The sequence below is a fragment of the Ambystoma mexicanum genome, chromosome 8 (assembly GCF_040938575.1).
Source record: "Ambystoma mexicanum isolate Mex_15411 chromosome 8, UKY_AmexF1_1, whole genome shotgun sequence".
In the NCBI taxonomy this organism is placed as follows: domain Eukaryota; kingdom Metazoa; phylum Chordata; class Amphibia; order Caudata; family Ambystomatidae; genus Ambystoma; species Ambystoma mexicanum.
The window spans coordinates 1,186,140,991-1,186,157,611 of NC_090929.1; the positions used below are offsets into that span (position 1 = coordinate 1,186,140,991).

Here is a 16,621-nt window from a genome sequence, read left to right on the forward strand (position 1 = left end):
CATTGGCCTTCCTTGCAGCCACAATGGGACTAAACCACTATGATGCGTCCACAGGCTCAATTACCTCTTCTTTCATTCACCATGCGATCAAGTTCTATCTCTACCTCCTTCCTCAGTGCAAAAGGTACTGTCCTGACCTTTGCCATGACTGGTCTGCCTCAATGCACGTCACATATACTTTGCCTTTGGCAATGAAATCTGAAATCAATATTCATCTCACCAATAATGTGTATGGGGTTCGCACCCTAGGCATTCGCATTAACCAGCGCTTCCTTCATAACACAGTGTCAGAATTTGGACTCCCATATGTCCCTCCAACAACGTAAGAACATCAACTCCATTGATGGTTACCAGCTCTCTGCGTTTTCTTTAAACTAAAAGACATCACTGCATTCACCACCTGAATCACTCTTACACCTCCACAATACTCTGAATCAGATTCTACACGGTCACATTTATTCTTCTGCATATTCCAAGTTCTGCTAGACATCCTACAACACTTCGCCAGGTGTCCTCTAAAACCACATAGGCGACATTCTACATAGACAGCTATCCATTCCTGCGAGTTGGCGCAATGCTGTGTGCTCCCACATCTAAAGCATCTCCGCTGCTGCTGTCCCACAGGACACTCTCCCATCTTTTCTGTCTGCCTCTTAGATTCTCCACTACTACCACTGTAGTTCTTGAACCTCCTTGGATCATTGCTTCTTGCTGTTCTTCCTACCTCGCTGTTCTTCCTACCTCGCTGTTCTTCCTACCTCTTTGACCTTGATTCTTGGCTTAGGAAACCACTGACTCCTGCTGCACCTTTCTCTCCCGCAGCTTTGTCACCCCCCATACTGAGCTGCCTAAGGCAGAGAGCAGTGTGTTCAACTTGTTTTGCGATTTCAAATAGTTCTGTGCAACTTCGGATCCCTCTCCTTCCACAGCTGTTCTCTGATCTCGTCATCCCAACACCTAATCATAAGCTGATCATGTATGCGCTCATTGTGACAGTATTGACAGAATTGACATTTGATTGCCAGACCTCTCAAAAAAGTAACAAAATCTTCTATCGTGTCTCCATTTTTCTGCTCTGTTGTGCCAAAGTGGTATCTGGCCAAAAGTATGTTTGTCCTATTTGGCAATACTAATGTCAAAACTATTCCAAGAGCTTGCATTGTGAGGCTCAGCTGGCTCCAGCAATCTATTGAACACTACTTGACCGGTTTGCCCTAAACAATGGTATAGCAGGGCACCCTTCCTTTCAACTGCATAGTTCTTGCCATACACTGCTAGAACACACTTTAAGAAAGCCTCCTTCCAAGCGTTATACTTCACCATCAGTTCTTCGGGTAAGAACAATGCAGACTGTGGGATATTTGCCATTCTTAAAGCTTGAAAGTAGTTGCGTCCATCATTTGAGTAAATGCAAGGTAAAATGTGGCTCCTTCGGCATCCGCTTCCTGCTCATAAAGGTTATGGTGAACTATGTAAGCAGGACGCTAACAAGGAGTCCATGATGACACTATTTAATTCACACATGACACAGCAAACCGTTAAACAATGTTACCTTGGAAAAATATTTCTTTAAAATATACTGAGTTTTATATAATACAAAGTATAGTTACAAAAATTGTTTGTTCATTTTGTAGAAATTGAGCCCCTGAAGATGGTCAGGAGACCGAAATGCACTGGGCGACAGTGAACTGCTTGTGTCTTTTGAAATAAACACTTTTCTCTGAATTTTCTGATGATGTCAAGAAGTAAACTGTTATAACGAACCTTTTAACATTTGTAAAACTATCAAAAAATGCATGTGTTAATACACACACAGGGTCCGCCCAACTTCCTAGGCCTTCTACCTAGGATCCATTCTTTCATTTATGTTGCCATACCTCATAGTGCAGGTGAGGCTTGTTGGTACAGGACCACATATTCTATTGGAAATATATGGGATACATTACTCACCGTAATCGTATTTCTGATGCTTGTATCTGCTTAGATTCACATGCTGTGCATAGGCCGACATCTAGTGGAAGCTGCGGAGTATTACAGTTTGTTTTTCGAAAGTCGAAAATGGGCGTCGACACAGGCGTGCCAGTAATACTATCCCTAGTGTGACGTCCACTGTACCCAAGATCCCTCACGCGTCTAGGATCCTCAGATTGTATTTTTTCTGACATGAGGAAGCATGAGGAGTAGCGTGAGTACAGATAATCCAAGCAGATAGACAGAAAGGTAAGACTACAAGTAATCATGCGCCTTCTCTCGGAGGGGAGGAAGGGTGGGTCGCATGTGAATCTAAGCAGATACAAGCATCAGAAATACGATTACGGTGAGTAATGTATCCCTTCTGAGGCTTGTGGAATCTGCTTAGATCACATGCTGTGCATAGATTAGCGAGCAGTACCAGAAGAAGGAGGTGGGATGTGAGAAGGGTCATGAGCAAACAGGTGTCTTAGAACCGCTTGTCCCACTTGTGTATCTGTCTTGGAATGAGTGTCAATGCAGTAATGCTGAGTAAAAGTGTGAATAGAGCTCCAAGTAGCTGCTTTGCAAATGGTGTCGAGGGGAACATTTGCAATGAAAGCCAGAGTGGCACCAATGCCTCTAGTAGAGTGGGCCCTTGGCGTAAAAGGCAGAGTCTTTTCAGAAAGAGAGTAACACAGCTGTATACAGTTGATAATCCACTTCGAGATAGCGCCCTTAGAGACGCGATCCCCCTCTCTGCCTGTAGCTACGGAGACAAACAGTTGATCTGTTTTCCTTAGCGGTCTGATTTTATTTACATAGTATAGGACCGCCCTACGCACATCTAGGGTGTGTAGTTTCACCTCAGCCGAGCTTTGCGGGTTTTGGAAGAAAGCCGGAAGCTCGATGGACTGGTTTACATGGAACTTGGATATGAATTTAGGTGAGAACCTAGGGTGTGTGCGTAAAACCAGTTTGTCCTTGTGGATAGTAAAGAAAGGATCCTGCACTGACAGAGCCTGAATTTCACTGACCCTTCTTATGGAGGTAATGGCTACTAAGAAGGCCGTTTTATAAGTCAGGTGTTTGAGACTACTTTTATGCATGGGTTCGAATGGGGGTCCCATGAGCTTAGCTAGCACCACATTGAGGTCCCATCCTGGCGGTGGGTCTCCCCTCTGCCGAGATCCGAGCCAGCTGGCCCTTTAACGGTTCTGGAGCAGAGGCAATGAGCGCTGCGACTTCTTCCCATTGATGGCAATTGTAACTAGCCAACAGGGTGGTGGAATTCGCAATCCTTGCTTGGTAGGCGGACGTTGAGGCTACCTTCCTGCCAAACCCGTAAAGTTTTTTGCTCTCCTTGTCGGGAGGAGCTTCTGATGAAGATAAGGGCGTGCCAGCCCTTTTTCTAGTGTTGGTAACCACTAGGGAATCTGGTTTAAGATGTCCCCTTATATACAGAGGGCAGAGGGTCAGACTGGGCTGCCCGGAAAATCTTTTCAATTCTGGGGTTGACAGCTCTGGTGAGGTTAGGATTCACCAGGGAAGGATCTATTCTTCGTTGGATGGATTTGAGGATAGGGATGGTCTGAGCGACCGGTCTCCTCTCTCCTACAAACTCCTCCGCGAAGTCCCTTTCCTCCTGTACACCGTGGGTGTCGATGTGGAAATGTTCCGCTGCTCGAGCGAGAACCTCGTTAAGGAGGGGCTGGTTATCAACTGGAGAGTCGGTAACTGGGGCTTCGCTTTGTACTGGGGAATCTACTCTGTAAATTTCCTGCTCATTTTCTCCCTCCTCCAGGTCCTCATCCTCTGCATAGTAATCTGTCCCGGTTTGTTCTTCCATAATCTCAAACTCCTGGTCCTCTTCAGGGAAAACTTGTCCCTGGTAACTGGGGAGTGGAGTAGAATATGGAGTGGAGTAAGGCTGAACCTCGAAGGGTTCAGGTCTTTCGAACCGGGGCTTTTTACTTAGCGGGATAGGATCGGAGGAGCCTGAGGGTGTGGCCCCTTGAGGGTTATATGAAAGAAAATGTTCTGGGTTCTTATCATAAAAATCAGCCAAGGAAGACATCCTAGACATAACCCTGTCTATGTCTTCACTGGACCATTCCCTGGAACAGGGTATTACTTTAGTAGATGATGATTTATGGGACTTTTCAAGGGTAGACTTGTGTTTGCTTGTCTGCCTAGGGTGAGAGGATGGCTTTACAGGAGTGGAAGGCTGTGCTTTCCGCTGTTTCCCCCCCTCCCCGTGCGTGGAAAAATGTTTTCCCTGTCCCTTGGAGGCCCCAGAGACTTTCGACGCCTGGCGCCGAGGGTCTGGAGAGGTATCTGTGTGCTTTGGGCGTGGGGCCTCACTGGTGTTAACCGCGGTCTCGGTATCTTGGAGCGCGGCCTGGGGGTGGAAGTCGTCTTCGTCTCCCGACGATCGAACTTCCGTTAATGTGTGTAGCGAGGCACTCTTGGCAAGAGTGGATGATTGCCTTGCGTCGTGAGGTGATCTCGATCGAGAGCGCCCAGAGGACACCGAGTCGGACCGTTCTTTTTGTGCCTCTTTCCGGGAAGTCGACGTCGTCGAGGTCCGGTTGGTCTTAGTGTGTTTAGTGTGTGTTAGGTGTGTAGCGCTTGCGTCGCCGGGGGTCTTCCCCATAGCCGCCCTGCCGGACGACCTTCCGAGGTCGGGGACCTGCGCTCGCCGGCTGTCTTTCGACGCCATAATGCCCTCGCCGTCCGAAAGTACGGCGTCGCTGCCATCGCTGAAGGCGCCCTCCGCTGCCATGGCCTCCTGCCTGGCGTGGTGGGCCCAACGCTTTGTCGAACGGTCCTTAAGTGTCTTAGGTTTAAACCTACTACACGCTCTGCAGTTCGCTTCGGGGTGATCCCTCGGCAAGCAGAGATTGCACGTGGCGTGCCTGTCGACCCAAGGGTATTTGCGATTGCACTTGGGGCAGAATTGAAAAGGGGTACCCTCCATACGCACCTTAAGGCAGCGGGCTGCTAAGTGTAGGAATATATAAAATGTAACTATATATCAAGAGTGAAGAGTATGTACCACCCCCCACTCTCCCTACTTGTAAGGGCCGAGGCCAGCGGCCTACTAGGCCCGGGCCGAGGCCAGCGGCCTTCCGAGGCCCAGATCCGTCGTGCAGCAGTCGACGGTCGATGACTTCTCCAGCCGTCGTCGAGGTCGAGGGTCGACGTTGGGGTGGGGAAGGGAATGAATAAGAATTATAATTATAATAACAGCAAAAGTATGGCTAAGGCCAGGGAACTCCGCAAGATGCTTCCGACCAGTATGGCGGAAAAAAACAATCTGAGGATCCTAGACGCGTGAGGGATCTTGGGTACAGTGGACGTCACACTAGGGATAGTATTACTGGCACGCCTGTGTCGACGCCCATTTTCGACTTTCGAAAAACAAACTGTAATACTCCGCAGCTTCCACTAGATGTCGGCCTATGCACAGCATGTGATCTAAGCAGATTCCACAAGCCTCAGAAATATATATATATATATATATATATATATATATATATATATATATATTCTAACAAACAAGTGCTGCCCGCTCAGTTCATTTCTCTCTTGCAGGCCATAATTAGGAAATAAGGACATTAGCCAGAGTAGGAAGTAGGTTAGATCTTTCCCTCTACTGTCCTTACTGTGGAAATAACTGAAATGTACTACACACAGGTTTGCAACATTAATGAACTTTTTACTTCCAGGTTCTCCAAGTGATGCATGTTAATGTAGGCATTCTAACATGAAATAGATTTCATATTAACCTAATCCGTATATATTTTCTATAGACATTGCAGGATCAGAAAAGAGCACCGTAGGATCAGAAAAGAGCATAAACGACAAGCATGATAAATTAATAAATGGATTTGACATGCAGTTTCCATACTGTTCTAAACGGTCACTTTAAACATGCAAAAGGCAGGAGGTCAAAGGTACTATTGCGTCACTATTTTCTAAGTTCTAGCAATTGCTACTATAGTTATGTGCAAGGTCGTGATACTGCCTGGTAACACTTTCTCGCCATACTCTGCTCAGGAGGAAATCATTAAAGCATTTCTTGTATTTTACAGTCAGCAGTCAAACAAAAACCAATATAATAACATGCTATTTAAATGTCACTTGGGTATAAGTGCAAAGGCTAGACTGCAGAAGACAGAAGGAAGGACACTTACTCTTTATGTTTTGGAGAGCACACAATAGCGATGGCTTCTGGCAACATTAACTGGTAGGAGCAATGGGTGTGAAGATCGACGCTGGATAGGAATGCCGTTTGTGTTGGATGTGTCTGTAAAAATTAAAGTAGACCGGTCTAGTGCATGACGACTATATGATGGCACCCATTGGTCAATGGCAAGGAAGAGAATATACTGTAGCAAAATCAGAGTAATTAAATTCGGGAAATAAAAAAGGGTGTTATTTTCATGTAACTACAATTTAACGTAATAAATGCTATACATGTTGCCTACATCCTAACACACTGTATGCATTGATGAAGGACCATGCAAATGCGTTCATTAAATGAACTGCCAACTATACCACATATTAGTAGATTAATTCTGCCATTCGTGCTAGAGACAAAGTCTAAGGCTGTTTACTGGAGTCTGAGCTGTACGAAAGCTCATTTCACGAGTCAGTTGGCATACACTGTTTAAGGCCACATTCAGCTTTAATACTTAATACAGACATGTTATGGAGATCAAAAAGGGATCTTTACGACTGTGGGTATTAATGGATTTGAAAGGTTGAACGTCACGTCAGGCAGCAGCCATTTATGAGCAGTAATCTGGCAGGTGTACATTAGATCTCTGGTGGATACAGTTCCAAAAATCTCAAAGCCAATAGGGGATACACTGGAGACTGAATTAGTCTGAGCGGTGACGCAGTGTCCCTTTGAATGAGCTGGTCATTGAATAGCGGTGGGGAGAGAAGATGGGGGAGTAGCACCAGATCCAACAGATCATGGAGGGTTGGCTTCCTTGAAGAGGGCAGTCTATAGATTCTTCTTATGAAAGAGGGGTAAGCATGAGCGGCATCTAAAATTGGCATACAAGCCCACTGATTAAGCTCACTCCATCCTTTTTCTACTGTAATGTAGCCTGGCGGACAGACTAAAAAAGAAGATTCTCTAGTAGCTTGCTCTTTAGAAGTATATTTTATTACTTCTATTTCAATTTTCAGTAATTCAGTACGTCAGCCGCTAAGAAGACTACCAACCTCAATTATGTGAAATTGCTTCATAGCTTGCAGTTAACTGGGAAAATGAATAACAAAACTTGCATGTGCTTGCCTGCCCAGCACATGGCATCGATAAGCTTGCAGCTAGGAAGGATGGTCTTTGTGACGAATCTAGCAAAGCTGTCACTACTTCTCCAGGGGAAAGCTTCCCTCATGTGGCTAGGGAAAGGCAGAAGCTACCCGACTAACCCTGGGGGTGGCGATCTGTGGGAGGACCACATGAAGGAGGACAAACCTCGGGGTGACTAAGTGAAACTGCTAGGTCAGACCAGAACCCTACCTGTATTCCTTGGCGACACTGATGAGACTTTACCCCATGCTTATATGGTATATTGTAGAGTGGATAAAGAATCTTTGTCTTTTTCGGACCACCAGTCTTATATGTTCCCTCCTTTAATGATACTGAGATGAGGAAGAGGGATGGAGTAATAAGGATCACTAGAAGCGGTAGGCCAACGCTGCGTTCAAGCCATTGGAGGATGTTAGCAAGTGCAGGGACATTCAAATATGCCACACCTGAACAGAGAAAGACTCACTTCTCCTAACAGTGGTTGGCACATGGCAGGAGAGAAAGCTGCAGACCGGAGCGAGGAGGCTGTCGAGAGCGATGTGCTGGAAAGTCAGGCAGAGAAGGGTGCGCTGCACTGTTGCCACGGACAGCAGGAGCTTGCGAACGAAGGAGAAGGCAAAGCAAGAACCGAGAAGCCGACGAGACAGGCTCACAGTCAGCAAGCAAGCAGTGAAGGAAACAGACGGGAGGGACACCGAAGCCGCCAATGAAGACCAGTAAGCCCAGAGAAGGATTGGGAAACTGGGGCACTTCAGGTTGAATGCTGTGTACAGTTAACAGGGCAAGTGAGCCCAGATAAGGAAGCTGGGACATTTGCTACAGAGATTGAGACTGTTGGAAAAAGGGATTGTGACCAGATATACGAGGAATATAATTTCCTGGATACAAACAAGTGATTTTTTAACTGAAAAAGCCCTTGCAGGAGAGTAAATCAGGTATACTGTTGGTCTGGGACCAGCACCCAAGAAGCAAGATCATAAAACCCTGGCAGCAAAGTAAACCAGGAATAGAAGAAAAGGGGGAGAAAATTCCCAGACGGAGAATTCTGGAAGAAGTACAACTCAGAAAGGGAAAGAGCCTATCCCTTTGCAAAAGAACATTTAAGGTCCTGAGAGCAAGAAACTATATCAAAAAGAACTGTGATATTGAAGGAAACTCAAGGGAAGAGCCATCCCCCTTGAGAGTTTTTGGAACAGGTTAAACACAGTACTTGAAAAGCCAGAAGAAATCTAGGGGAAGGGAAGGCCCCTTTTATGGTGGAACTTTATTGGTTTTCTTTTCTTCGCCTTTTAACTTTATGTTTGGAACTTTGAAAAGAAGCTGCAGGCGTACAGATTACAGACATCCCTATTGTCATGCAATATTGAGTTTAGTTTGTAAGGGGCAGCTTGGGAATTTGGACAGAGGACTGAGGACTCTTTCGGATTTAGACATCCTGACACAGACTAAGAGATGGGGATACATAGGATTTCCCCAAACCATTTTTTTGTGAGAATAAAAGCCTGTACCAAACACCAAAATGACACTGTGTCCGAGTCTTACTGTTGATCCCTTACATCTCCCTTAGGCATGCATAGAGCTTGCCATTCTTCTTCTCATTATCAAGTTGGCTGTGGAAGACTTTAGGAACCCCAAGCAGCTTTCTCTCATATGCATCACAGTAGCTCTGCTGCCTTGCTAATGGCCTACAACATTGTAATGAAGTGCTGCTCCTCTCTGGTGGATTCTGCAGCACTCAGACCACTTGCAGTCTGATACATGGCAATGGTGTTCTTTTCTATGGCTGTCCCGGTGTACCCGAGATGTCCCGCCACTCTCCTTGCAGCCAATATCACTTGGCTGAGGACATAGGGGAACAAGTTATACTGAGAGGGGATTAATGTGCAAAGAGACAGTGACCCAAACATGACATCTTGTTGCTCATGCATAGGAGCATCCTCTGAAATAGGACTCCTCTGTTGCTATTCAAATCTTTTCTAAACTCCTGGGGATGGTGGGCAGAGAAGGGGCTTTTAAAAGCTAAATGAATAACTACATGTTTGGGTATTTTATTTGGAATTGTTGTTGTTTGCTGCTTCTCAAGTTACCCCCCGTTCCTTGAGCCCTTACTTCTAACCCATTGCCTCTAGTTCCTCGACTACAGAACCTTTCTAGGTCCTTAAATAATAAGCCACTGCAAAATGTTCCTCTCCTCCTGAGCCTCTGCCTCCTCAACTCCTGCGCTTCTGCTCCTGTCATGCGTCTCCTCTGGAGTAATTCTTGTGTCGAGGTCCTCCTACAGGACAATTCCCTTCACGCTGAAGTAAGCCATATTCAGCTGCACTTTAAACCATCTATGCCACAAACCTTTCTGCACCAAATAAAAATCACTGTAGACACCATCGAAGACAAACATTTTGTTAAGTGACGCTCCTGACAGCATATGGCGGGATGTCAAGGACTGCCCAGACCATCAAGTCCTAACCGTACAAGAACAAGAGCTTTCAATGGACAGCAGAAGTGCATCCCAGATGGAAAAAAACAACTTGCTCTGAAAGGAACATCAATAGGCTTGAGGATGCTATTGACGAAAATGTTGCCAACTTTAAATAGGATCTTTGATTGCACCAGGAATACAAGGACACTGGTAGCGTCCATGGCCTCCTGAGTAAAACCCTTAAAACTAAAATAAGCATATGGAGCACATGAAAAGGTAAAACCAGACTATGGTCTGCCTTGGTGGGGGAGTCTCAAAACACTACTGAAATGTAGAACTCTAGGTTCTTCCGGTAAATTCCAAACAGGAGGTTATGGTGATTCAGGGTCTTATTCAAGGAGCTGGGAGAATGTACAAGAACTGAGGCACCACAGCAGGGTCAGTCACGCGGCTAGGATGCAAGAGAATGCACACAGAATCAATGGCATCCTTTACAATTCAGATTCTCCTGCCCTTCTGTTTTTAAAAAAAAATCCCGTTCAGAAGCATCAATCAAGGCCTTTATGTTTTGCCTGCCACTTGAAAGTTGTCTGCCAACAGATGTGTCTTTTTTGCGGTTTGCAATGTTGTAGCTATGTACATTCAAGTTACACGCAGTGTCGGATCACCAACGTAGAAAATGAGTCGCCCGTGAAGTGGATACCAACAGATGCTCAGGGCAACATCTGTTTTCAAAATCATGAAAATATTCTATACCCTACAACCTTGATCAAACAGAGAATGGGGATGTATGCCAGCACCACAAACCAGAAGCTAAAACCAGACTTCACATCTGTTAAGATCTGTACAGTTTTTTTCTCCCATTTGCTAACCGGAGCTTACAACAACGATAGAGGCTTCATATATAAGACAAACAGCATATTGCTAACCCTCTCCAGCAGTTTATCGCTTTGAAGGACAGCTACTAACTATACTAAAAAATAATTACATTATTTTATATTTTTATCAAAACTGTATATTGGGAATGGACTGCTCTTGATAGTATATGAAACTATCAGATTCAAAACGGCCTTAGAAATGGGCCAGCCTGGACATACAATCTATTGCAGTAACACACAACTTCTTGGAGGTTTGTTGCAATACATTACCGTGCTGCCACTTCAGGCCAGGCTACTGTTGTACTAACAACCGTGAACACAATGGAACAGTGTTTATGTCATCGTGCAGCGTTAGTGTGAGTAAAGTACATGATTCATTACTGTCAGTTGGGCTTGCGGCACAAATACGGTTTCTTTCACAGGGCTAGTTAGCAAAGAGGGATAATAGTGAGGGTTGCAGGATTAAGAGACGTGCTAGATATGATGTACAATGTTTACCGAGAAGAGATGGAGGCCGGCCACCCAAAAATATGTACTAGTCTAATAAAAAGCCATCTACCTTATAATATTGCATGTTTTATTATTCATTTATTTAGGTGGCGTGGGGGCAAATTTAATGCTGTAAATATATGGGGAGCAGGGTTGGTATATTTAGGGCACGTTAAATTCTGGGTGTCCTGTGCTGTGCCTACATCTTAGTAGCCATTTTAGGGTCAGTAATGTTTTAATAATGGCATTGCAGATTTGGTCATAGCCTTCACTGGTTAAGGAGGGCTCATTTAGGCAATTAGGGTGACTTTACAGTGTGTTCATTTGTTCCACTCTCCATCCTACATGTATTTAACCTCACTCGCATCACCCCCGCCCGCCCACCACGTTGCATATGTATTCCTCTCCCCTGTTGGTTATTTGTTCCCCCAGTTGCCATGTTATCCTTCTGCTTGTTGTTCCCCCTACACTCTCCTTACTGTATTGCCTCCCCTTCTTTGTTTTTTGTTTTATTGCCCCCTGTTCACATTTTACTCTTAGTCTGCCTCTTGTGATTGCCCCATGCTGGGTGTACCCATAAGAGGTATGCGTGCCCTGCATTAGCAAGAGTCTGGCTTACCCCTAGAATACTGGGTGTGTGGCCGTGTGTGCACGGAGAATGCCTCCGGTTGTTGCGATGTGCCAACTCACGTGCTCTGCCAGGCTCCTCTGTGCCTTGTAGGTTACACACCCCCCCTCCCATGCTCCACGAGCGAGTGGCCCGCTTGTTTGTTTTGTGCGCCTTCCCATATTGATTACTTTCTCCTATGCTGTGAGGGCCTTTTAGTTTGTAAAAGGAAAAACTGTTGGCTGTGCGAATCTGGTTTGGTTACTATTGCTTGTAGTGCACACGGGGCATTCTATTCAAGAGGCGCGGATTCAATTCATGGAGAGGATTTAATGGAAAGGGAGGCTAGGGCCACTTAGACACTCGCCTTTGTGCAGACATCCCAAGCTCAACGTGAGGTCATTTTTCATTGAGTAACTTCATATTTGACCACATTTGGAGGCAACCGCACAAAGGTTATTTAAACCATGCAGTACAAACCAGGAACATCTCGCTTACGTGTATCCACCCCAAAGTGAGGAGGTTGTGCTGATCCTGGACGCTGAACAGCTCTTCCACGTTCTCCACGTCGCAGTAGTCTGGCCCAGCAGACTGCTTTGGCACTATCACGTGGGTAACCGTGAATTCATCGTGTGTCTAATAACAGAAAGGCATCGGAGAGATTAGCGCCTTTTAACACAGGACATTAATTCAACACTCCGCCATGCGCTCAGCACAAATAAGTCTTTCATGGGCCGTTCATAGATTTCACACAGGTTCACAACAGGTGCCATTCTTCAATGGTTACAGCGTGGAAAATATACGAACGTTGGCCTAATGTAAAACAATAAATAACTATGCGGCTGATGCAAATAATATCAGACATCGATACAGTGGCTCAGCAGAAGGTGCTCGGTAGAGAAGGAAATGCCCTGGGAACGGGAACCAAAGTATCTGCTTCTTAAACAGGCAGGTACATGAAAAACCTGCCGCTACGTACAACGTGACCTAGCGTTCCCGAATCTTGCAATTCCTCAGAGTATCATTTCAGCGGATCCTATGACAACATGACGCTCATTCAACGGTTGCAGACTCCAAACAAATTCAAGAATCGGGGAGACACTGTCTCGCGTGGCCACCCCCTTCTATAAAACGTGTGTGGGCAGTGGCCTCCTTACTAAAAGGTTATCCCAATATCAAACCCAAAAAGTCAAATTGTTAGTGGAAAGATCTTGTTACAAGTCCTCAGTAAAGCGATGCATTTCCATTGGGATGTGCGTTGTTTCCCCCCCAAAACCAGTGGCGATTGTGGAGACCATCTAGGACCATCTAGGATCCAATCAGCACTTTTGAAAATAAATTTGCAGTGAGACCTAGGTGATCAGAAGTGTTGTAACTAGAGCCCCATGCCGAGTTACAGGATTGTGGTCCAAGTGATCACAGCACGTCAACCACCACGGGGACGGCTGTGATCGAGTGTAAATGTCCCAAGAGGCTTCCCGCTCGGCAGTCAATACCATCTGACTCCTGTCTGCTTTACCTCCTTTAGCGCTGCGCCAGTGCTGCCTTCCAGGCAGAGGGCCTGGCCTGGCGAGCCCGTCAATATATGGTCCAGGCCCACACAACTGGTAACGATGGGATCCGGCCCCGCCGCTCCCCTAAACACAAAGGCGCTCAGCCTGCCACCCCCACGCTGCCGACATGCTGAAGCTCGCCACACATTGGGGTACACGCATGGATAAAAGGGGATGCAGCCTTGCCCCCTGCCATGATGCTGGCCTCTGCAGCGCATGGTGAGACTCGCTGGTGTAGCACCCAAGGTCATCAAGCCCTCCAGGACGCCGGCCTCCCCAATGCCAAACTGATCAGTTCCCGCAAGAGGGAGCCACCAGATGCAAGATGGTGGCCAGAATGGCTCCCGCGGCCTCCCGGCAGTCCCGACACATCGTGCTGGGAAAGCACTCCTGCCAGCGGGAGCACATGCACGGCGCATCCCGGACAAGCTGCTGGCAGCAACTCCTGCCAGCAGGAGCCTGCAGTGCCCATACAAACCACAGCAGTGCTTTAAGTGGGCCAGGGCCTAGTCTCCAAATAGTGGGGCTCAGCCGGGGGCCCCCCCAGTCCCACACAACATTGGCAGGCCGCATTATCATGCCACGGCCACAGCCGCGACAGGAGATGAGCCCGCCAGTTTAACGTCAAGCGATCTGACAGAAGTGCCAGACAAGCACAGCTTCACTGAGGCTGGCTGGCACTTCCATCAGTCACTGTAATTTCCTCTGATGACCCCTTATGTGAGGGATAATCAGAGGCAGTTACTGTCCCTTTGTTTGCCCTCCCCAGGTCACTGACCCGCGCAGGCTCTGATCTAATATGCAGATTAGATCACAGAGCCCGAGGCACCTTTCTCCATCAGCAAAGCTTTAAAGCTTTGTTGACAAAGCCACCTTGTGTTTTGTCAGTCCTCAACGCTTTATAAAAGATGCCTTGAATTGTTTATGTTTCAAGCCATCTTTTATAAACCTAGAAATATGTTACAAATGTCTATGTTTATAAAAGGTGGCTTGAAAAGTACACAAACCATAGTAAGGGAAGCACACAAGTGTGCGTAAATTACTATCGTTTGTGCACTTTTCAAGCCACCTTTTATAAACATAGAAATATGTAACATTGCTATGTTTATACAAGAAGGCTTGAAAAGTACACAAACCATATTAGTACCCATACAAATATATAAATGCTCACATACATTTATACATTTGTTTGTTGCGCACCTTATTATGATTTGTGCACGTTTTAGGTCACGCCCACAATGGAAGCCACGCCCCCCCACACGAGGGCTCCCCCTCAATTTCTCACCCCATTTAAAGCACTGAACCACAGTCACCCTGCCTATCCTCGCGGCCCCAAGCCAGGAGCAGATCAAGCCGCTTCGGCTCTGTGCGGTTCTTCCTATGTCGTGCCTTACCCGACGATCGTCCGCTCCTCTGACGAGGTCCCATGTCACGCATCCGGCGTCCCCGGAGCGTGCATACCTGAAATGTCAGCCAGTCCCCAATGAACAGTGACACGGGTGCCAAGCCGTTTTCCTGCATGCCGGGTTGCTTAAAGTGTACTCAGAAATGATGCATGTCAGATGTTGCGACCCTGCACGGGGTCGCAACATCTGACGCGACCCTCACAGATTTCTATCCACATCTTTACTGCATCCTTTAAAGAGGATGCAGTAAAGATGTGGATAGAAATCTTTGATCCTGCATGTGTGCAGCATGCTTAATGTGAACTCAGCAATCCTGCTGCTACTGTTTACCCTGTCACACCTTTCCTGGACTGATAAAGAGCAACTATCCAAAGAACCAAACTGCCGATGTGGCCCCTGGTGTGGCTTTGCCGACCACTGGGGCGCTTCCCACTCCCCTGGACTAAACGTTTCCCCCAGGGGTAAAGCCCAATGTCACCACAGATGCAGTCTGAAATGTTGTGATGCCTTATGTATGGGATTTTGTTTGGCCACAGTGCCCAGACTGTTGAGGCATACTTTAGGGAAGTGTCATTATTATTATTAACGTGCTGTTATATTTCATACCCTTAGCATGGGATGTTGTAACTAGAGACCCGTGCCGAGTCGCCTAATTGTGGTGCAAGCGATCAGAGCATGTCATTTACGGAGACAGCTATGATCACGTGTAGATGCCTGAAGAAAGGGCCCGGTGGCTTCGCGCTCGGCATTGGTCATTACGGCAAAGACCCTGTGAAACCAGCCTTACTGTGGTGACAAGTCCATACAGACCGTGAAGAAATTCAACCCACAACTACACACTCAACCTGAGAAGATGGAGTAATGAGGCTCAAGCCTCGGTATCCAATAATAACTGCTGATGGATAAAATCTGTCAGCAAGAAGAAGAAAGAAGCCGCTCAGCAGTCAATACCATCTGACTCATGACTGCTGGGTCTCCTTTAGCACTGCACCAACATGCATCTTTTGTGCAGCTTGACAAAAAACAATACTAAGCAGACACAGCTGAAATGGTGCTAACACTTTCAAGGTGGTGCTAACCCAGAGCTCTCAGGTTTCCCCTTACCATGACTGAGAAGTCACGTTTTCTTGGAATTCTGGAATTTGTAGTTTTTCCAAATTCCATATAAACACAGGTCCCAGAATACTAAGGGGGGAAATACGGGACTGGATGGCCTTTGCACGCATGGCAAAGGGGACATTCAGAGCTCTGCTCGCAGAGCATCTGTAGTGGCTGGGTTTCACTCTTATGATCATTCATGAAGGCCAATAGAGTTGCTATTGCAAGGAGAATGTGCAAGAAGTGACTTGAGTTACTGCCTTGGACAAGCAGAATAGTGAAGGTATAACTGTTCCTACAGGAAGATGTAGAATTAGAATATATTTCCCCAAAAGTACTCGTACACATAGTTCCGATTGAATTCTCCATAGCAAACTTAAAGCCTCAATGACTACAAGATTCTTCAGAAAACAGACTGTAAAACAGCAGATTTCAAGGCCGATTGGTCTCGATTCTTTTTTTTAAAAACTTTTTATTCGTCGTCACAGAGAGAACTGTATTGCCATTCCAACTCGCAAATCAATAATTCAACAATATACATTATGTGTTACATACATACAGTGAATATTAGAAAGATTCTTCATCATCCGAAATCATGTTGTATAAATATCCCCTGAACGGGCCCCATATGTCTTTTGGTCTACATGTTGCTGGTTGTGTCAATACATATTGTTCTTCTGTTTCATTGACATATGTTAATTCTCAAAGAAAATGTTCCATGCTGGGTGGCCCCTTGTCTTTCCATTTCAGTAATATGCACTTTTTGGTCACCGCACATGAGCTATTAAACAGTCTTCTAACCTTCTCTGAGCACTTGCCAATATCACCAAACAAGTATTTCTGCGGAGTGAACTCCGGGGGGACCTGCGTTATCTCGTCCAGCATTGCAGCC

The 16,621-nt window shown here is 46.2% G+C and overlaps 1 protein-coding gene across 7 annotated transcripts in view; it reads right to left on the reverse strand.

Annotated features, from left to right (window-relative positions):
• Positions 1 to 16,621, reverse strand: part of STAMBPL1 (STAM binding protein like 1) — a 580,481-nt gene that overhangs the window by 82,275 nt on the left and 481,585 nt on the right. For 6 of the 7 annotated variants that reach the window (XM_069611270.1, XM_069611271.1, XM_069611273.1 and 3 more), the window contains 2 exons: positions 12,171 to 12,308; positions 6,150 to 6,262 (listed from right to left, as the gene is read on the reverse strand). In XM_069611270.1, the coding sequence (XP_069467371.1) occupies positions 6,150 to 6,262; positions 12,171 to 12,308 (251 nt within the window). The remainder of the gene's footprint in view (positions 1 to 6,149; positions 6,263 to 12,170; positions 12,309 to 16,621) is intronic. The other variant, XR_011268690.1, reaches the window with a different exon arrangement.